Source organism: Perca flavescens, chromosome 19 (genome assembly GCF_004354835.1).
Source record: "Perca flavescens isolate YP-PL-M2 chromosome 19, PFLA_1.0, whole genome shotgun sequence".
Lineage (NCBI taxonomy): Eukaryota > Metazoa > Chordata > Actinopteri > Perciformes > Percidae > Perca > Perca flavescens.
Genome location: NC_041349.1, coordinates 6,377,624 through 6,400,158, shown reverse-complemented (window position 1 = coordinate 6,400,158; position 22,535 = coordinate 6,377,624). Strand labels below are relative to the sequence as shown.

Here is a 22,535-nt window from a genome sequence, read left to right as displayed (position 1 = left end):
TAACATGCCTACAACCTTTCCTCCATTTTGACATTAAATAAATGTATACGTTTAAATGTATGTAAGTGTATCAAAAGGTTTGAATGGGATTTGAAAGTTTAATAATCCTCAAAGTATGAAGGTTTGTAGTATTTTAAAGTTGTACTGGAGGTTCTAACTGAGAGAGACACATTTTTCAGTTTTGAACATTGTCTCCATTCATTTGAAGGGGGACGATTTCATGGGAAATGTAGAACAAGTTATGAAAGGTGCAGTTGCTGCCACAGTAACATTGTCAGCAACCGGCACAAATGTTCCTTCATTTTGATATGAAATGATTGTATGAAGAGTGAAAATTGTGTGAGAGCATGTCTAGGCTTCAAAGAAGGTTGTTCACTAACTCTCTCTCTCGGTTTGTCTGTTGCTATAGAAACGGAGAGGAACAGAGGGACTCAAACGTCACCACTGTCACCGTTGTGACAAATCGTTCACGAGATCATGGTGTTTAAAGATTCATCAGAGAGTTCACACTGGAGAGAAGCCGTACAGCTGTGATCAATGTGGGGCAGCTTTCACACGACAGGGTGACCTAAAAATACATCAACGCATTCATACTGGACATAATCTTCACAGCTGTGATCAATGTGGGGCAGCTTTTGCACGACAGAGTCACCTTCAATGTCACCAACGTATTCATACTGGAGAGAAACCGTACAGCTGTGATCAATGTGGGGCAGCATTCATACAACAGAGTACCCTTAAATCTCACCAACGCATTCATACTGGAGAGAAACCATACAGCTGTGAACAATGTGGGAAAACCTTTTCCACGAGATATAACCTTAAGTCTCACCAACGCATTCACACTGGAGAGAAGCCGTACGGTTGTGAACAATGTGGGAAAACGTTTTCTCAGAGTAGTGACCTTAAATCTCACCGTGTTCACACTGGAGAGAAGCCGTACGGTTGTGAACAATGTGGGAAAACTTTTTCTAAGAGTTGTAACCTTAAATTCCACAGTAGTGTTCACACTGGAGAGAAGCCATATGGGTGTGAAACCTGTGGGAAAACGTTTTCTAAGAGTAGTTACCTTAAATCTCACCAACGTATTCATACTGGAGAGAAGCCGTACGGCTGTGATCAATGTGGGAAAACTTTTTCTAGGAGGAGTAACCTTAAATCTCACAAACGTATTCATACTGGAGAGAAGCCGTACGGTTGTGAACAATGTGGGAAAACTTTTTCTCATAGTAGTCACCTTAAATGTCACCGGCGCATTCACATTGCCTCGTTGTGAACATGTTTCAGAGCCAATCTGTTTCCTCCTGCCTCCTCCTCATACCCTGATAGCTCTGTTGTTATATTCTGATCTTAACTTTATCTTCTGGACATTATGCATGTTATCGTGGCTATGACTACATATTAGGCTACGCTCCCCTGATTTATTATTAGTGGTACGTGGTACTATACATGCAAGGATAATTTTTGAAGGATAATTAACATTAGCATTTTTGAAGGGCTTGGGATGGTCAAACTAATGGCATGTCGAATATTTTCCATATATCATGCAACTAGTCTTGTATAAAATACTTGAAAGCAATACTTAAGTAAAAGTACAAGTATAAGTCAAATTCCGTCAGGGCGTTCCTGCAAAAGAGAGGCTGCCTCTCAATGAACCTTCAGCTACAGCTTTTGAAGGATCCCTGTGGCAAAATCCATTATGCCTGAGAAAATGTATGAGAACATTTTAAATATTGACGAAGTATCTCAGAATATAAACTAAGAATCTCAAAGTAATGAGAAAATATTGACTTAGTATCTCAAAATATTGACTTAGTAACTCAGAATTTTGACTAGAAATCTGAAAGTAATGAGAAACTCTACATTTTTTACTTGGAATCTCAATATGTTAACTTCTGCACACCGGTGTGCAAAGTATAACTTTGTATTATGAGTCTGGAGATCCTTTTTTCTTGTAGAATGGGAAATATAATTTTATTAATGTTGATAGAGTTTGGATGATTTCAACGTTTTTTTCACATTCTGCATTAGCAAAACGCAAAAAAAATGTATAAAATTATAAATCTTTATTCTGGAACTGGAAGTTGGCTATTTTGAATTGTTTCCTCTAGTTATTGTTTTATAGTTATCATATTTTCTTCCTTTGTGGACTTTTCATTCAATAATCTTTGTTTGACATTTTATATTCTGTTTGTAGTCTCTGTGACTGAATGCGGTTTTAAATCTGTTGGTTTGTTCAGACTGAAAGCAGTGATGATGTAATACAACGGCAATTTGGGGTATGAACTATAATATGTGCGGATAATTGACATGTTAAATGTCTGTTATACAACATGCCAGTGACCAGTCTTACCAAGAGTTAGTGTTTTGTATTGATATGATATTGTGAAGTAGGGGCAGGAACCAAATAAGCTATTTGCTTCCACCTACTCCGTCTTGAACTCATCCTTTTTTTATTATTATTTTTTTGGTCTTTGGTAAATTCTGATTGATCTCATTTGCAACGGCCACCTGGCCAAGAAAAGCATAAGCGTGCAAGACAACATATAGTTTCACATTCAATCCACTACAAGAATACAGAATACAGTAGTAAGTACATAAGTACCGATTCAGTTTTACTACTATAATACATTACAAAGCCGGCTCAAAGTGAGGTGTAAGTAAGTCTATGCTTGTTTAATGAATGCCCCCTAAAGCATGGAAAGCCTTAATTTGGACATATATGCTCACAACAATTGGTACAAATACTCATCATTGGCCATTTTGAATTGTTTCCTCTAGTTATTGTTTTATAGTTATCATATTTTCTTCCTTTGTGGACTTTTTATTCAATAATCTTTGTTTGACATTTTATATTCACTTGTTTGTAGTCTCTGTGACTGAATGTGGTTTTAAATCTGTTGATTGTTCAGACTGAAAGCAAAAACACTGATGTAATACAACAGCAATTTGGGGTATGATCTATAATATGTGCTGTAAATTGACATGTTAAATGTCTGTTATACAACATACCAGTGACCAGTCTAACCAAGAGTTAATATGACTAGAATAAGTAGATTAAGAATGCAATGCATTTATCATTAATCCATAATCTATAACTTTTTGTTTTGTATTTGTCCTGTTAACTCTTCGGTCACTTCTAATTTATCTTTTGAGTTTAATTACTTTTGCCTCATTTTCACTAATTTCCTAGTTTGTACATTTCAGTAATGTAGTTATTTTTGAAAATGGTTCATGGTCTAAAGTAGTGGTGCAACGGATCGTCATTGATCCGTTTGGATCAATATCTTCGGTTCGGCACACACGTGATTTCTGAAAACAAATGTGCGCATGTTCAGTCCACACACAGCGTGGTCATGGCGAGCGGAGGAACGGAGAAGCTTGAACGCTGCGTGTCATTTAAATCCCCTGTATGGGAGCATTTTGGCTTCCCTGTCAAATATAATGACGAAGGAAAGAGGTTCGTGGATAAAACCGTGACGGTGTGTAGGCATTGTGGCACAAGAAAGCCATATGACAGTGGAAACCTATCAAGCATGGCCTCACATTTGAAACGACATCACCCCGGTGTTTCACTGACAGGAGTGAAAACGAAAGCTGCTCAACAACCGCTTATCACCGCGGCATTTAAGCAGCCCCTTGTTGCACCATCAGACCGGGCTGAAGCCATCACAAACGCTATCGGTGTGTTTATAGGTGCAGACATGAGGCCATATTCGGTTGTGCAAAACGAGGGCTTTTAACACATGCTGAAAAATGTAAAAATGTTAAACAAAAAGACAAAACTTGTCTATTTTATTTGTCTTTTTTTTTGCTGATCCGAAAAAATTATCCGATCTGTGACTCTGATCCGAGAAACGATCCGATCCGTGAGTTTTTTGATCCGTTGCACCCCTAGTTTAAAGCAGAGACAAATGTCACCAATTTATGTACAGCAAATGTTCTTAATTAGGTATACATTTATTGTATTATTGAGCACACAAAGGCTTATACTATAATACATTAACAAATATACAATAAAATGTATAATACATCATTTCGCTCTCATTTCAAACTGTTTCCATCATCAATATTTGTTGAGCTGTTGTATTTGGCCTTCTCAGCATGAACACTGTTTTAAGACTGAGTCATGATGTGATCGGATTCATTTTTATGAATACAAATGTTTCTAAAATAGTTTTTGTATTGGCTGTCATGCTGATTAGAACACATTCTACATCTCTAGACCAATCAGATTGCCTTTTTGTAAAGAAGCTTTCCCTGTCACCCAACATAACTTATAGAGTGGGTGTTTTTTTTTTGTTTTTTTTTATAAAGATGTAATGTTAACATTAGTTGCTATTAAAACTAGATGGGCAACTGTAGAGGTAACAGTTTAATGTTAACATGACCTCCACTAATGTTAGGTTAATATAAACGTGATAATAAGTTTTGCTTAATCAAACCAATCAACAGAATCGGGAATATATCATTCGCATTAAGCAGAGGGAATGTTTGCCAAAATACGGCAACAGCAAGCTCAAAAGCTAGCAGTTACTGACCTAAAACTTCCAGAATATGGGTTACGTTTTAATTTGGACAAAGACGTAATGGTCCGCGGACGAAGATGGATGGATGGATGGATGGACGTAATGGTGGTCTGACAAGTGAAACCGATGTCCCGAACATCGCGTGTAAAACGAGTTGTGTTAACTTTACAGAACGTCGTCATCATAGCTAATCCTCACCACGGGGAAAATGAAACTAATTAATCCAAAAAAGGAACTAGTTAATAGCTTGCTCTTGCCTAGCTGTGACGCAGGTCGGTAACCTAAACCTAACGTTGCCGCTTGCGAAGGCTTGTGAGCTGAGATTTTAATGTCGCAGAATTAGCGAAGATCGGTTTTACCTTAACGCTGCTCCAGCTCTCTTCGAGGAGTGTGTGTGACCGGATTCTGGTGCGCACAGACCAAACCGGTACTCCTTTGAAGTCTCTACCCGGTACTCTTTTGAAGTTGTGAGGTCAGAGTTCAAATCTGGCGGTCAAGCATTTATATCCGAAATCCCTCACTTGTTTCTCTCAATAAATTATTTACACTGCTGAAAAAACATGTCACATTTTAAAATTACCTTCACTGCTAAAAGCATGAGAAATAAAATGTATTTCATTTTATAGAGATATTTTATTTTTCCATTTTATTTCTATGCTTCTATAACATTAATCATTTTATTTAAGTCTGTCTTATTCAACTACAGTAGCACTACTGCTGTTGTTGTTTTACAGCAGACTACCGCAAATTCAAAATATACAGTAAATCACTGTAAATGAAATGTTAATACCCATAATGCAATGCATATTACAGTAATGAACCTGAAAAGAAAATGATGGTGTTTTACTGGGCATTTTGTGGTACGTAACTGTAGAAATTACAGCAAAGTCTAACTTTTATTCATATATTGCGCTACTTTTGTTAACCCAAGACTTTGGTAAACTCATTTCAAGCACCAAAACAATGGAGTGTAGGTGTGTTTTCTAAAGAGATTGGAGAAGGTTGTCCGCGTCAGCGCCAAATGATCTTTTTACACATTGCTCTGGAACAATTTTGGCCGTCACTATACAGAAAGCTGAGTTTGTTCTGAACATTTTGACACGGAAGAGGTTATACGCAAAAGCCTTAAAAGGAGAATTCAAGAAGATATCCAAACATACCCTTAGACCTCAGAGGGTTGAAGAAAATACTTGTACGATGTAACACATAATGTTTAATGAAAAAGACGGAGGATATCATCTAAGAGGCCAATGTATGTTCATACAACCTCTTGTTAAAAGTGTGGAGTAACCTTATGAAATGGACTGAACAATGACATCAGAGCCATAATATCATTCAGTTCAAAAATATATCATATATATAATATTAAAGAAATTATACTTGACCAATACAGAAAAGAATAGACCGAAATATAGGAAGGGATTGTAATGTAAAGGTATTGTTCTATATTGTTGTAAGTTATTGTAAGACCTTAAAGATTGTATGCTGTATTTGCATATCTATTTGTTTTGTATTAATATGATATTGTGAAGTAGGGGCAGGACCAAATAAGCTATTTGCTTCCACCTACTCCTTCTCGAACTTATCCTTTTTTTATTATTTTTTGGTCTTTGGCAAATTCTTAGTGTTTTTCAATTTCTGTGGTTTTAATTTTTTTTCCAACATTGTTGATTGTTCGAGATAAACAAAATTAATAGAAAATTAAATGTCGATTTTTTTACTCAGTATCTTTTCTTTTATTGTCCATACTCATGTAGATTTGTCATTTTATCATCCTGTGTGTGATGTCTGCCGTGGTAAAGTTGGTTTTATGTTGGACGTTGGATATCCAACTCATTTTGCGGCTTGATCTTTGTGTCAAATGTCAAAACATTTTTGGTCAACTCCGCTAACTCCCCTACACATAACACAAAGCTTATTTTTTTAAACAAAAAAAACATCCAATGATTTTATAAAAAGTTTTTTACTAATAAGAAATGCTATAAATCTATTATGCGACCTGACCTTTTGACCTATCAATGTCAAAACACTTCTGATGAACTCCGCTAACTCCCCTACACATAACACAAAGCTTTATTTTTTTTCAAAGAACCCACTCTTTCATTTTATAAATATTTTGTAATATTAAAAAATGCTATAAATCTATTATGCAGCTTGCCCTTTTGACCTATTCATGTCAAACCACTTTTGGTGAACTCAGCTAACTCCCCTACACATTGCACAAAGCTTTGTTTCTTCGTGTGTTTTTTTTATTTGTCTAATAAACATTCTATAAAATCAAAGGGTGTGTTTTTTTGAAAAAAGAAGCTTTTTGCAATATGTAGGGAAGTTAGCTAAGTTTATCTAAAGTGTTTTGACATTGATAGGTCAAAAGGTCAGGCCGCATAATAGATTTATAGCATTTTGAAATATTAAAAAATATTTATAAAATGAAAGGATGTTGTTGTTTTTTTAAAAGACGCTTTGTGCAATGTGTAGGGAAGTTAGCTAAGTTTATCTAAAGTGGTTTGACATGAATAGGTCAAAATATCAAGCTGCATAATAAGATTTTTTGAATGTGGAATATCCAACGTCCAATATAAAACCAACTTTACCACAGTGTAATGTCTTTAAGCTACTGGGACCTTGAATTTCCCCTTTGGGATCAATAAAGTATCTATCTATCAATCAATCAATCATGAGCTTATTGTAGCTAAGGGGCGTGGTTTAGTACGGGGTTGTGACCGCGAGACGCTGCGAGATTTGCAGTGGCCAGAGTGAGTCCACACACAACAGAGCGAGCAGCCACAGAGGAGAGCTGCTGGATTTCAGAGACAAAGAGAGGAATGGAGGACCAGACCTCCGACCAGAACCCGGAGCAGCGGAGCAACAAGGTCCCCAGAAGACAAGCAGCAGGCTCGGACTCTGATACCACCGATGTTCAGGTCAGTGTTCAGGACACAACAACGATACTAAACACACGCGGAAGAGGCTCGAGGCTCCGTGTATCGTCCGTTCATTCTGTTGTTAGAGATAGGACGTGGAGAAAGGAAAGGCGTGTTTAGATGTCTCCTTCGTCTTCCATCTTGTAGACACTCAAACTAACTAAATGAACTGTGGAGAGTCTCATTAACTGCAGACTTGAGATCGTAAACACTTCAATATAAAAACGACCCGATGAAACCAGTTGAGAAACGTTAACAAAGTGTTTTTATCCAGAAAAACCGCAGTTTACCGCTCCAATATGGCGGCGACGTGCTGTGCTCAGATATAGTGCCTTCAAATGGGCTCGTGTTGATGAGAAGAGTCCGTATAAACGCCCGCTCTTGTGCTATTCACGACCTCGTGAGTGAAAGTTTCTTCAAAGCTCCGAGTTTATCAAGGTTTACGCACCGTCTTATGTGATACGTCTCTCTCGTCGCCATCTTGGTACGGGGGCTCTGACCATAAACACTCGGTGCCTTCAACGTTTTTTAAGCCAAGGACCCCTTAACTGAGAGAGAGGGAGTCAGCTGCCACCCTGTAGATCCGCCTCTGTTTCCAGCCATGTTTAACACTCAGTGTTGGACCTACTGTCTGTTGAGATGCCTCTCCAAACGCGCTGTCACACCGTAAAACGTTAAGACATGTTAAGAAAAAACATCGGTATTTTGCTCAACCTTTGTTTTGAGTAAACTCTGTGTACACAAACAATTACTTGGAGTAAAGTTTCATGTCGAGCCTTCTTAGTCCCTAGTTGTGACACGCGAGGAAAGAATAACTGTATGCAGCTCTATTGATATTGCGTGCGTGTATTAGCTTTAAAATGCATCGTTTCCTTGTCCCCAAATTAACAGAAGTCAGCATTAAGGGAGGAGACGGGACCCAGCAAAAAATGTAGGAAATACGATCCTGAGTTAAAGTGAGGTTTCACCTGCCGCAGTGTGACAGAGACTGGGAGAAATGCAGATCACAGGTTTCTGGTTGTCTGTGGAGGGCAAGTTCCCCCAGATCTCCACTAAGGCTGTTAAAGTCCTAATCCCCTTCCACCTCCACCTACTTGTAGGGGTGGGGGGGAAAAAATCGATACAGCATAGTATCGCGATATTTTTCATGGCAATACTGTATCGATACACAGACGCCAAGTATCGATCTTTTATGATGCATGTGTTGGTCAGTCTGTCTGCTTGACAATCCCATTTTGCAGCAATACAATTGAAGTGAGATGAAAAAACAGAGAAATGTATCTTTTTAGATAAAACAGATGTTAACAAAACTGTCCTTTCGGGACATCATTTGAAATTGGGAAAAATCTGAAGTTGGGAAAAAAAGGTAATACATTGCAATATATCGCAGAATATTGCAATATGTTTAAAATCGCAATAATATCGTATCGGGATGATATCGTATCGTGAGGCCTCTGGTGATTCCCACCCCTACCTACTTGTGTGAGTGTGGGTTTTCCGCACTGACCCTGATTAAAAACAAATGCAGATCAAGGCTGCAGGTGGAGGACGACTTGCGTTTATTTCTCTTTGCAGTGCAGCCCCCCCTCCCCCATCGAACAACTCTGCGTATCAAAAGCGCGGCCTCATTGTTCCCACTGACGGACACCTCGTCAGTTGAATTTGCCGGGGCTTCAGCCCAATGTTTTGAGTGTAACCCCAAATGTATTTTGAAAAGTTGACTGACAAGTATAAAACCGGACGTCGCTTGCAGAAAGCTGTGCAGCTTCAGGTTTATGGACGCGCTCTGCTGTCAACCTGCTGCGGCAGATGCGTCGCGTTTATGCTCTGTGTATTTCTGTAGTTCCACCTCCGATGTAGAGCACCAGAGTCTCAAACGTTGACCTTGTCTGTCAGAAGGTCTGAGATCTACCGTATCAGCAGACTATGGTGCAGGTAGATTATTTTCTGAAATATAGTGACTTTATTCTTGTAATACCCTATTATAACCTTATTTTTTACACAAATATTTTTGTGTAATTTTACACACACAAATTTACACAATTGCACATTAAAAAGTCCTATAAAAAATAGATTATATTCTGAATAGAATGTTGTCAGTGTGTTAATGTTGGAGTCCCAACCCAACTCTTAGCAAACAAGCGATTGTGCCTGCTTTAGAAAGTTAACTAGTCGCAAGTTTGCGGTAAAATGCAGTTGGGTTGTCGAGGTCAAGACACTATATGTAGCAGCTGTGAATTACAGTGGGGGAAATAAGTATTTGACCCCTTGCTGATTTTGCAGGTTTGCCCACTTACAAAGAATGTAAAAATCTACAATTTTAATCATATGTACATTCTAACAGTGAAAGACAGAATCCCAAAGAAAATTCCAGAAAATCACATCATATGAATTTATTAAAATTGATAACCATCTGATGAGGAAAAACAAGTATTTGACCCCCTGGACAAACAGCATGTTAATATTTTGTAGAAAAGCCATTATTGGCCAGCACAGATGTCAAATGGTTTTTATAGTTGGTGACAAGGTTTGTGCACATTTCGGCAGGGATGTTGGCCCACTCCTCCCTGCAGACAGCCTCCAAATCATTCAGGTTCCGGATTCAGGTCTGGAGACTGGCTAGGCCACTCCAGAACCTTGATGTGCTTCTTCTTCAGCCACTCTTTTGTTGCTTTGGCGGTGTGCTTAGGGTCGTTGTCGTGCTGAAACACCCATCCTCGACCCATCTTCAGCTCTCTCACTGAGGGAAGGAGATGTTGGTCCAGAATTCCACAATACATGGCCCCGTCCATCCTCCCCTCAATACGATGGAGTTGTCCCGTCCCCTTGGCTGAAAAGCACCCCCAAAGCATGATGTTGCCACCACCATGCTTGACGGTGGGGATGGTGTTCTTTGGGTTGTACTCGGTGTTCTTTGCCCTCCAAACACGACGAGTTGAGTTGAGGCCAAAAAGTTCTATTTTGGTCTCATCTGACCACATCACCTTCTTCCAGGCCTCTTCTGAGTCGTCCAGGTGGTGAATGGCGAACTTCATGCGGGCCTGTACATGTTTCTTTTTGAGCAGGGGGACCTTGCGTGCGCTGCAGGATTTCAATCCATGACGGCGTAGTGTGTTACCAACCGTTTCTTTTGTAACTGTGGTCCCAGCTGCCTTCAGTTGATTCATCAGTTCCCCCCTTGTGGTTTTGGGATGATTCCTCACCGTTCGCATGATCAGGGACACCCCACGAGGCAAGATCTTGGGTGGAGGCCCAGACCGAAGGAGGTTGGCGTGGTGTGGTGCTTCTTCCATTTCCTGATAACTGCACCGACAGTTGATCTTTTCTCTCCAAGTTGCTTTCCGATTCTCTTGTAGCCCATCCCAGCCTTGTGCAGATCAACAATCTTGTCCCTGATGTCCGTAGAAAGCTCTTTGGTCTTGCCCATGGTGGTGATGTTGGATGCTGGTTGTTTGGGTGTTGACAGGTGTCTTTTATACAGGTAACGAGGTGAGGCAGGTGTATTTGATGTAGATAATTGGTTCGGATTGGGGCTGTGTCTTAAAGAAAGACTAACTGGCTTGTAGGAGCCAGAATACTTGCTGTTTGTCCAGAGGGTCGAATACTTGTTTTTCCTCATCAGATGGTTATCAATTTTAATAAATTCATATGATGTGATTTTCTGGAATTTTCTTTGGGATTCTGTCTTTCACTGTTTGAATGTACATATGATTACAATTGTAGATTTTTGCATTCTTTGTAAGTGGGCAAACCTGCAAAACCAGCAAGGGGTCAAATACTTATTTCCCCCACTGTAAATAAACTTATTATAAATAATGTTATGTCATTTTTTTACTCTTCCACTGAATGTTTGCTGCATCAATCCAGATGAGTATTGAAAAGTATTTTCCGCAACTGAAAAAGGCCCGTGTTGAGGATGAGGACCAGCCTGAACCGGAGGTATCAGTCGGAAACAGAGCTCAACAGTCCAACCATTGTAATAATTTATGTTATTAATGTGTTTACAATATTCTCAGGCTTCGACCAGTGAAAGACCGGGCCAGGGACGAAGATTTATTTATTTATATTAGGACAATGCACATTAATCAAGCTTTCTGTAAATGCGCCAGTGTTAGCCAGTCGGCTAATTTTCAACTGTAGTCCTAGTTGCATGCATGTCTTTATGGTGGGAAGAAACCGGAGCACCCGGAGGAAACCCACGCAAGAACGGGGAGAAACATGCAAACTCCACACAGAAAGGCCCGGGACGACCTGGTTTCAAACCCAGAACCTTCTTGCTGTGAGGCAGAAGTGCTAACCACTGAGCCACCGTGCTGAAAGAGATAGATTTGTTAAGCATTGAAGAAAGAGTAGGAGAGGACAGCATCCAGCAGTATGTCCTCAGTTTTTGATACTTGATTTTTACGAAAATAAGTTACCTTAAGTTCTTACGTTATGCAACATAGCTAAGAATGTTATCAAGAGGAGAAGACCTGCTGATCATGCAAATATCAGATATTTAAAGTAAAAGTATTTTATTTAAATAGACACCTGGGGTCCGTTCCAGGTAGGAGGTTTAACAATCTCTGAGTCAAACCCTGATGTCTGAGTTGATTTACCCCGAGATGGGAAACTCTGAGTTTTCGGTTCCAGAACAGCTGATTTGAGTTGGTTCAATCAACTCGGAGTAGGTTAACTCAGGGTCACAGTGTGTTAATTTCATATTTAATCACAGTTAACTTGTAATATTACTGGTGAAAACTGGAATTGTATTACCCCTATAATTTCATTTAGGTGCAATCCTGTGGGCAAAAAAGTACTAATCCCATACTGAGTCTGCAGCACCATATCATTAACAGAACTACAATGTATAATCATTTTTCTTTTTAATGGCTCTACTATCCAGGGAACACTACAAAAACGTTTCAGAGCGAGTCACACTTTTCTGATAGCTCTGCATACAGTGGCTTTACTATTACAGTATGATCCACTACACTGTTATAAAGAAAACTGCTGTTTGCAAAAACGTAATGCGATACAAAGAATCTGCTGGGATGTTAAAGCCTGTCCATGATGGTTGATGTTAGTGATATGAGGACGGATAATGTATCTACATATCTAATGGACTGTGATAAAAAATACCTCTCAAATCTGTGTGGAAATGAAAATACATCTATAGTCGGGACTCAATACCGTCGTAAAATCTCTATGAATTAATACAGCTTTTTCATCAATGGGATTGTCAACAAAAGGACATGACATGTTTGAGAAAAAAACATTTTATAATCTGCCTAACATAAACCAATACGTTTTTTTTATTCATGCAGATAAAACTGCATTAAAATGCGCCTGATACAGACTGAATGAATGAATGAATGAATGAGGGAATGAGTTTCTGAGAGAAACTCCAGTTTTTTCCCCCCCGTTTCTCTCAGTCTCCTCCCTCTGAGAGGGAAACTCGAGGTTTCTTGCTTCCGACCAGGTTAGGTTCACTGACTCTGAAGTTAAGTTACTTCTCTTTCTGGAATGGAAAACCCAGAGTTTCCCCTCATCTCAGGGTTAACAAACTCAGAGTTTTCACTAAACCTGCTTTCTGGAATGGGCCTCTGGTGACAAGTGTGTTTCCTCTTTGTGTTCATATTGTAGTAACATGAATATTTCCAAGCCATGTTTAACGTTACTGGGCTACTTTAAGCATTCATTTTGAAATGATTATATAATTTTGACAGCATTTGAACGCAGCACTTGGGAAGCTAACTTGGCTAGGTAGCTAGCTAGTATTATTATCGTTCCCAGCGGGGACTTTTTCGTCGGGAGTAGAGCGGACAGCAGCAAACAGCAGTTGCTGCAGCTACCCATCCAGAGCGGAGCTGCTGTCCGGCGGAAGGACCGCGACGTATGCTAATATTACTAGCTAGCTGCCGGTGAAGGAGGGGGGGGCGGGCAGCAGCTCCGGTCTGGCTGGGTTTGAGTTTCTGCAGCCGCCACTGAAGGTCCAAAGCATGAGTGGACTCTATGTGGTGGGATCCGGCAGTCATTTGTTGACATTAGTGGACTTTCTAAGCTAACATTGGGTGCAACTAGGGTTACAAAGGGTTTCCATGGAAAAGGTAGGCTGGGGAATTTTGGAAACATTCCAATTTGACCGGTAGTGTGGCACAGTCGTCGCTCATCCAGTATAAGACTTTATGTAGGTTAGCTGCCTAATAATATCGTCTGAAGTTAGGGAGTGCCAGGCCCCCCTCGGACTTAGGGAACTGTAATATCGCTTTTCCTGTTTGTCGCCCGGAGAAATTTAGATATCGCCCTGTCTAGTTTGTTGAAAAAAAGACTTAGAGATAAGCACTGGGATGTGCTGCAATAGATAAAGGAATTTGGTGAGGACAACCATCTTAACCAAATTTATCGAGCCTACGAGGGAGAGTGGTAAAATTGCTTTCAGCTTTTTTGAACAGAGGTAAGAAATATTTGCGGAACATGTCTGACACGGCCGTTGTAATATAAACCCCCAAGTAGCGGAATCCATCCTCAGCCCACTTAAGTGACGATAACGTCAGTTTATTGCTAGGAGCTCACTTTTCTGGTAGTTGAGCTTGTAGCTGGAGTACTCACCAAACCGTTCCAGAATGTTTAAAACCACCTTTCCTCCATTTTGACATAAAATAAATGTATGTGTATGAAAGTTTGAATGGGATTTGAACGTTTAATAATACTCAGAAGGTATGAAATGTTTGTATTATTGCAAAGTTGTACTGGAGTTTCTAACTGAGAGACATATTTCAGTTTTGAACATTGTCTCCACTCATTTCAATGGGGAAAATTTCCCCGGGGAAATGTAGAGCACAACTGGCACAAATTGTCCATTTTGACATGAAATGATTGTATGAAAAGTAAAATTTTGTGTGAGAGCATGTGTATGCTTCCAAGAAGGTTGTTCACTAACTCTCTCTCGGTTTGTCTGTTGCTATAGAAACGGAGAGGAAGAGAGGGACTCAAATGTCACCACTGTCAGCACTGTGACAAATCCTTCACAACATCATCATATTTAAAGATTCATCATAGAGTTCACACTGGAGAGAATCTGCACAGCTGTGATCAATGTGGGGCAGCTTTCACACGTCGGAGTTACCTTAAATCTCACCAACGCATTCACACTGGGGAGAATCTACATAGCTGTGATCAATGTGGGGCAGCTTTCACACAACAGTGTCACCTTGAAGCTCACCAACGCATTCACACTGGAGAGAAGCCGTACAGCTGTGGTCAATGTGGAAAAGCTTTTTCAAAGAGTGGTGACCTTAAATGTCACCAGCGCGTTCACACTGGAGAGAAGCCGTACAGCTGTGAACAATGTGGGAAAGCCTTTTCTATGAGAGGTACCCTTCAATGTCACCAACGCATTCACACTGGAGAGAAGCCGTACAGCTGTGATCAATGTGGGAAAGCTTTTTTTAAGAGTGATAACCTAAAATCCCACCAGCGAGTTCACACTGGAGAGAAGCCGTACTGGTGTGAACAATGTGGGAAAACTTTTTCTCAGAGTTGTAACCTTAAATCTCACCAGCGCATTCACACTGCCTCATTGTGAACATGATTCAGAGCCAAGTTGTTTCCTCATGCCCTGATAGCTGTTGTTATATTCTGATCTTCTCTCTCATTGAAGGCTGACCAGCAGTAACTTTATCTTCTGAACAGCATGTATGTTATCGTGGCTACGACAACATATTACGCTCCCTCCCTTTGAAGAGATAGTCCTGTTAGAAGTCTGTCAGAAGCTGTTTCTCCTGATTCAGTTTGTTTTAATGACGACTTACTGAGAATGATTGATTACAAATGTGTTCCCATTATTGTGTTTGCCTCATACATAGTCTCTAGTTATTATTGGTCCCTGCTACTAAAAGTACTCAAACTCGTGGCTTGTTGCCTATTTTCCATATATCATGCAACCAGTCTTGAATAAGGTACTATAAGATAAAGTAATATCTAGAATATTACTTGAGTAAAAGTCTTAAAGTATCTGACATTTACTTTACTTAAGGGACCGTTCAGTATTTATGGAATGGACCACCGGAGGAAAATAGGGGAGGGTCATCCAATGTTTTTTAGTCTTGGGGGACCCAACTTTTTTATGATAACAGCAACATTTCAAAGTGGCTTGTTTGGTGCATATTTAAAAAAGAAAAACAGAATGTCAGTCATCTCTAATTTGTGCGCTAACTTTAATTTTACAATAACATGTTTTAAGAAAATTTTGCAGCCATATTAGATTTAGTCATTACAACAATTTGGTCCATGCGTGGAAGGTCTTAATTTGGACATATATGCTCTGATACGGATAGTTTTCCAATTTACTTTAATTAGGTCCTCCCAACTGGAAGTTGGCCATTTGGAATTGTATGCTCTCATAGTTATTGTTGTTTTATAGTTATATTTTCTTTTGGACTTTTTATTAAATAATCTTTGTTTGACATTTTATATTCACTGTTTGTATTCTCTGTGACTGAATGTGGTTTTAAATCTGTTTGTTCAGACTGAAAGCAAAGATACTGATAATACATGATGATAATACAAAGTCAGAAAATAGAAAGCTTACTGGTTTCCATAGGGTTTGTGCGTCATAAGCAGGCTCCATAGCACCCCCAAATGCTCGCCGTGGTTCGAAAAGTTGTTGTTTGATGTTCCTGAAATTTGGTTAGAACGTTGTTCTTATAATTTCAGTCATCTCTAATTTGTGCGCTTTCATTTTACAATAACATGTTTTAAGAAAATGTTGCAGCCATGTTAGATTTAGTAATTATTTCGATTTGTTATCACATTTGGGGACAGGCGTAGCACGGTGGCTCTATACCACCCCCTCATTAGTTTTAGCATTTTAGTACATTTTTTACACCCTTTATACACTCAAAGTCAGGAAAGTTGGCGCACGAACCAAAACCCCTAAGCATTGTGAGACTATACTAGCCTTGTTGACACCACACCCAGTCTCAGACTATACTAGCCTTGTTGACACCACACCCAGTCTCAGACTATACTAGCCTTGTTGACACCAGACCCATTCTCAGTTGTAACTGAGAATGGGTCTGGGAAAGGATCATTGACAGTTCATTTCCAAAGGGGCGTCACCGTCATTGGATAGTCCTTCAACCAATCAAAGATCTGAGTGACCCCGCGCTTCGGTAGCTGTCATGTTGAATGTAAACAAAAAGCTGCTAGCCATCGCTGCGCTATAGTCGCGTAAAGTCCGCCTCAATGGTTGTGATTGGTGTAAAGCCCACCTCAGCGGTTGTGATTGTTTTCTCGATTTTGGGGACATTGGAAATGGGTTCGAATGGGCTCCTCGCCAGACTGACTTCCAGAGCAAATCTCAAAATTTTCTGGAAGTTCATCACGGTTTACCCAGGCTAAGACTAGGCTTTCATTAATTAGCACCTTCCAACTGGAAAGTTGGCTATGTTGAATTGTATGCTCTCTAGTTATTGTTTTTTTGAAGAACTTTGTGGACTTGTCATTCAATAATCTTTATTTTACATTTTGTATTCACTGTTTGGATTCTCTGTGACTGAATTTGGTTTTAAATCTGTTGAGGTTTGTTCAGACAGAAAGCAAAGATACTGATGATGTAATACAAAGTCAGGAAATGGGAAGGAAACTCCTGCAGACACTAAAGAATGATGGAGCAGCAGGATGCAGACCAGGTCATATACCAAACGGCAGATGAATTCATCGGACTTGTAAATTAATGTCAATGATTTAATTTTAAATGTCTTTAAATGTGGAACAAATTAATGAAAATTCATTAAAAAAAGCTTGTGCTTTATCCTGGACATAGCAGCAGAGTTGCAGGGATTACTGGATTTCTTCTGCTCTCTGAACACAATAAAAGAAATAAAACAAGGCCTCATGCTCATTATTTCTGAATTGATTTGTTGGATTTATCCTTCCTGATGTGTCTGTGTTTAAACTCCTTATTAAAATGTAACGATACATACACTAAAGGTTTTTTTCACATTATGGAAAGGATCCCAACAGAGAGAGCTTTTTGTTAAAGAGTAAGATCCTTTTTGTTTAACATGAAACGGCCCCGAAATCACCAAACTCCACCAGACTCCATGTAAATAATCAGGACTTTTAACGTGAACAGAGCCAGCATACAGTATTTCCACATGTAAATGGGTGAATTAAGGGTTTATTTCCACCAAACCAGAGTGGTGATTGTTGGAAACAGTGGAAAGATGAACCAAGACGGCTTTTGATAGTTTTATTTTGTTTCTGTCAATTATAATTGAAGTGTGTTTAAACATGATAAAACTGCTGTTCTTCGATGGAGTCTGGTGGGGAAATAAATTAAAATGCTTAAAATTAATCTTCTGTTATTTCTCTTTATATTTTACCATTATTTTAATTAATTCAATTCAATTTTATTTATAGTATCAAATCATAACAGAATTATCTCAAGACACTTTACAGATAGAGTAGGTCTAGACCACACTCTATAAATTCCAAAACCCCAACAATTACAGTAATTCCCTCAAGAGCAAGCATTAGCAGTGGCTATTGCGACAGTGGCAAGGAAAAACTCCCTTTTAGGAAGAAACCTCGGCAGACGGTGTCTGACAGGACCGGTTGGGGTGTGATGAACAGTGGCAAATAATAGTCACATTAGAGACAATTAAGTGCTGTACATTATTTAATAATCAAGTACAATAAAAGTATTGCAAGATAAGTACAGTAATTGAGTAAATGTACTCCGTTACAGTCCACCACTGAATATAATAACGCTGATTAATAAACTACGTGTTGTTTCCCCTCTTGACCTCCAAGTGGCCAAGTCATAGTATAGTGTGCCGAAAAAGTCATAGTATACGTAGTATGTTGAAAAAAAGTCATAGTATAGTAGTTTGGAAAAGTCATAGTATAGTAGTTTGGAAAAGTCATAGTATAGTATGTCGAAAAAAAAGTCATAGTATAGTATGTTGAAAAAAAGTCAAAGCATAGTATGTTAAGAAAAGCCATAAAAAAGGTCATGCCAAAAATATTCATAAAATATAGTATAGTATGTCAAAAACCTTTAAATTAATCTTCTTATTATCTATTATCTATTCCTCTATATTTTACCATTATTTTAATAAAGTGCTGTATATTATTTAATAATGAAGTAAAGTAAAAAAAGTTGAGTACAGTACTTGAGTAAATTTACTCAGTTACAGTCTGACCACCACTGAATATAATAACGCTGATTAATAAACTTTACGTGTAGCTGTTGGTTCCCCTCTTGACCTCCAAGTGGCCAAGTCATAGTATAGTGTGCCGAAAAAAGTCATAGTGAAGTATGTTGAAAAAGTCATAGTATTGAATGTCGAAAATTTGGAGAAAAATTTCATAGTATAGTATGTCATAAAAGGTCATAGTATAGTATGTGGGGGGAAAAAAAGTCATAGTATAGTATGTTGAAAAAAGTCTCAGTATAGTATGTTGAAAAAGTCATAGTCCAGTATGTCAAAAAGAAGTCATAGTATAGTATGTTGAAAATTTGGAGAAGAATTTCATAAAAGGTCATAGTATAGTATGTGGGGGAAAAAAAGTCATAGTATAGTATGTCGAAAAAAGTCATAGTATAGTATGCCGAAAAAAATCATTGTGTTGTATGTCATAAAAAGTCATAGTATAGTATGTTGATAAAGTCATAGTATAGTATGTTGAAAAAGTCATAGTATAGTATGCTGAAAAAAGTCATAGTATACGTAGTATGATGAAAAAAGTCATAGTATAGCATGTGAACAGTCAAAAGTCATAGTATACTATGTTGAAAAAAAGTCATAATATAGTATGTTGGAAAAAGTCATAGTATACGTAGTATGATGAAAAAAGTCATAGTATAGCACGTCATAAGTAATAGTATAGTAGTTTGTAAAAGTCATAAAAAAGTCATATTATAGTATGTTGAGAAAGTCCTAGTATAATATGTCAAAGAAAGTCACAGTTTAGTATGTCGAAATTATTTTTTAAAAAGGTCATAGTATAGCATGTTGAAAAAAAGTCATAATACAGTATGTTGAAAAAAGTCATAGTCATACAAATAGTTGAAAACACCAAGGCAGTTTATATTTTCTTACTTTATCATTTCAAGTATTCATGGTAAGAAAATGTGTTTCATAGTTTATTAAACAGATGTTTTCATTACTCTTCAGGGTCACATCAACCACATCCTGGGCCTCTGAGCAGCCGGCCAATCACAGTCCTCATGACCATGCTGCTGAAAGTACCAATCGGGTGCTTCCATTTCAGATTGTTTTAATACTCCTGCTGATCAATCCAGTTGTCAGATGTCCACGCATCCTTTAACACACCGTTTTTATATCAGCTAATCAATGCTAACACTAAAGGGCTATTACACTGTTTTTAAGGTTGTCTCCTCTAGACACTCTTAAAAATCTAAAGTTATGTTCAGATCTCTAAAAGGGACTACAATTAAAAACCTATTTAAATGGGATTTTAATTATGTTTAAGAGAGTTTGATTAAGGGTCTGAAATCTGCCTATTTGTAGATTTATATGTTTTATATTAATGGAATTAATTATGGTCATTAAACTGTTTGAGATGTTGTGAAGCAAAACATTTCTAAAAAAAAAAGGATCCATTCCGAAAAAAGGGTTGTTGATTTGTTCTGAAATCTTCCTATTTGTAGATTTATATTTTTATATTTCTGACTGAATGTACTGGAGAGCTCTGTTTTTGATGACACCATTACCTGCTTCGGTGCTGAGCAATCACAGTGCAGCATTTGTACCGCACACTGATTTAAAAAAAAAAAAAATAAATAACATTTTACAGAACTTTGACTCGTGGTGTTTCAAAAACATTATTAAATAAATAGTTTATAAGAATAAAAAATGTGTCCAGAAGCCCCTGAAGACTACAGTTTGTGTCTGAACCAATAGGAAGGTTACAGGCTGGTGATGTCATAGGGCCCTCTGAGCTCCAGAGGCTGAGGACACACAGACATTTTTACATTATTATTATTTATGACTTCAGACTGAACATGTTGCTTATATCATCATCCAACCTTCTCTGCGGTGCTGGACAGGTTCACACTCTGAAACACAAAGAGACGAGTCAAGACAGAGCCAATCGGGACGTCCTGTCAGAGGAGGATGTACCTTCCCTTTACACATCTCCGTCAGACACGCAGCGGTGGCGATGGTGTAGCTTCGATATACTATACAATTACTTTTTTTTTTAAATGTTTACATTCTATACTATGACTTTTTATCGACTTTTTTTAACATGCTATTCAATTCAATTTTATTTATAGTATCAAATCATAAGGCTGGAAATAGGCTGAAATATCCAACCTATCAGGACACTTTACAGATAGAGTAGGTCTAGACCACACTCTATAATTTACAAAGACCCAACAATTCCAGTAATTCCCCCAAGAGCAAGCATTTAGTGCGACAGTGGCGAGGAAAAACTCCCTTTTAGGGAGAAACCTGGGACAGACCCAGGCTCTTGGTAGGTGGTGTCTGACTGTGCCGGTTGGGGGTGTGATGAACAGAGGCAATAATAGTCACATTAAGGATAATGGATCAGTGACTAGAAATAGTAGTTGTAGTAGTCCATGGCGTAGCAGGGGACTGCAGGGCGTTACAGGATGTAGCGTGGCATAGCAGGACGCAGCATGGTTCAGCAGGACGTAGCAGGGCACCGCAGAGCTATACTATTACTTTTTTATTCAACATACTATACTATGACTTTTTATCGACATGCTATACTATGACTTTTTTTGACATTTTATACTATGACTTTTTTAAATTTTATACTGTTTTTTTTTGACATACTATACTATGACTTTTTTCAACATAATATACTATGACTTTTTTGACATTTTATACTAAGACTTTTTCGACATACTATTTTATGACTTTTTTGACATACTATACCATGACTTTTTTCGACTTACTATACTATGAATTTTTTCGATATACTATACTGTGACTTTTTCAACATACTATGCTATGACTTTTTTCGACATACTATACTTTTACTTTTTTGACATGCTATACTATACCTTTTTATGACTTTTCGACATACTATACTTTTTTTGACCTGCTATTCTATGACTTTTTATGACATTCTATACAGCTACACGTAGTTTATTAATCAGTGTTATTATATTCAGTGATGGACTGTAACTGAGTACATTTACTCAAACACTGCACTTAACTTGAGATACTTTTACTGTACTTGATTATTAAATAATGTACAGCAATTAAATAATGGTAAAATATAAAGGGAAATAACAGAAGATTCATTTTAAGCATTTTATTTCCCTACCAGACTCCATTTAAGAAAACAGTAATTTTATCATTTTTAAATACGCTTTAATTATAACTGACAGAAACAACAGAAAACTACCAAAAGCCATCTTGGTTTGTCTTTCCACTGTTTAACTGAACCTTTAGTAGACGTATCACTACATTTTAATAAAGGAGTTTAAACACACACACCAGGAAGGATAAATCCAACAAATCAAGTCACAAATAATGAGCATGTGGCCTTGTTTTATTTCTTTTATTGTGCTTGAACAGTTAGCTTTCTATTTTCTGACTTTGTATTACATCATCAGTATTTTTGCTTTCTGTCTGAACAAACCTCAACAGATTGAAAACCACATTCCGTCACAGAGAATACAAACAATGAATTCAAAATGTCAAACAAAGATTATTTAATGAAAAGCCTACAAAGGAAGAAAATATAATAACTATGAAACAACAATAACTATTAATTAAATATTAAAAATGGCCAACTTCCAGTAGGACGGAGCTAATGAGAGTAAATTGGACAAATATATGATAATGAGAGGAATATTTGTACCAAATTTTGTGAATATTGGGGCATATATGTCCAAATTAGTCTCACAATGCTCAGGGGTTTTAATTTGTGCGCCAACCATCTTGGAGTTTTCGAGTGTATAAAGGGCGAGCCCAAATGTGATATCAAATCGACATAATTACAAAATATAACAAGGCTGCAACATGTTCTTAAATTATCTATCCTTTTAGAATCAAGTCAGCAATGCAGTGTAGCGTCAGCCTTTCAGCAT

General features: G+C 38.0%; 1 protein-coding gene across 1 annotated transcript in view; it reads left to right on the top strand.

Annotated features, from left to right (window-relative positions):
- LOC114546167 (zinc finger protein 271-like) overlaps nt 1-15,107 on the top strand; it is a 39,343-nt gene extending 24,236 nt beyond the window's left edge. Inside the window, exons 5-7 of the mRNA XM_028564853.1 lie at nt 410-1,272; nt 7,285-7,453; nt 14,403-15,107. Of these exons, the coding sequence (XP_028420654.1) occupies nt 410-1,272; nt 7,285-7,453; nt 14,403-15,020 (1,650 nt within the window). The 3' untranslated portion in view covers nt 15,021-15,107. The remainder of the gene's footprint in view (nt 1-409; nt 1,273-7,284; nt 7,454-14,402) is intronic.
- The last annotated feature ends 7,428 nt before the right edge of the window (nt 15,108-22,535 follow it).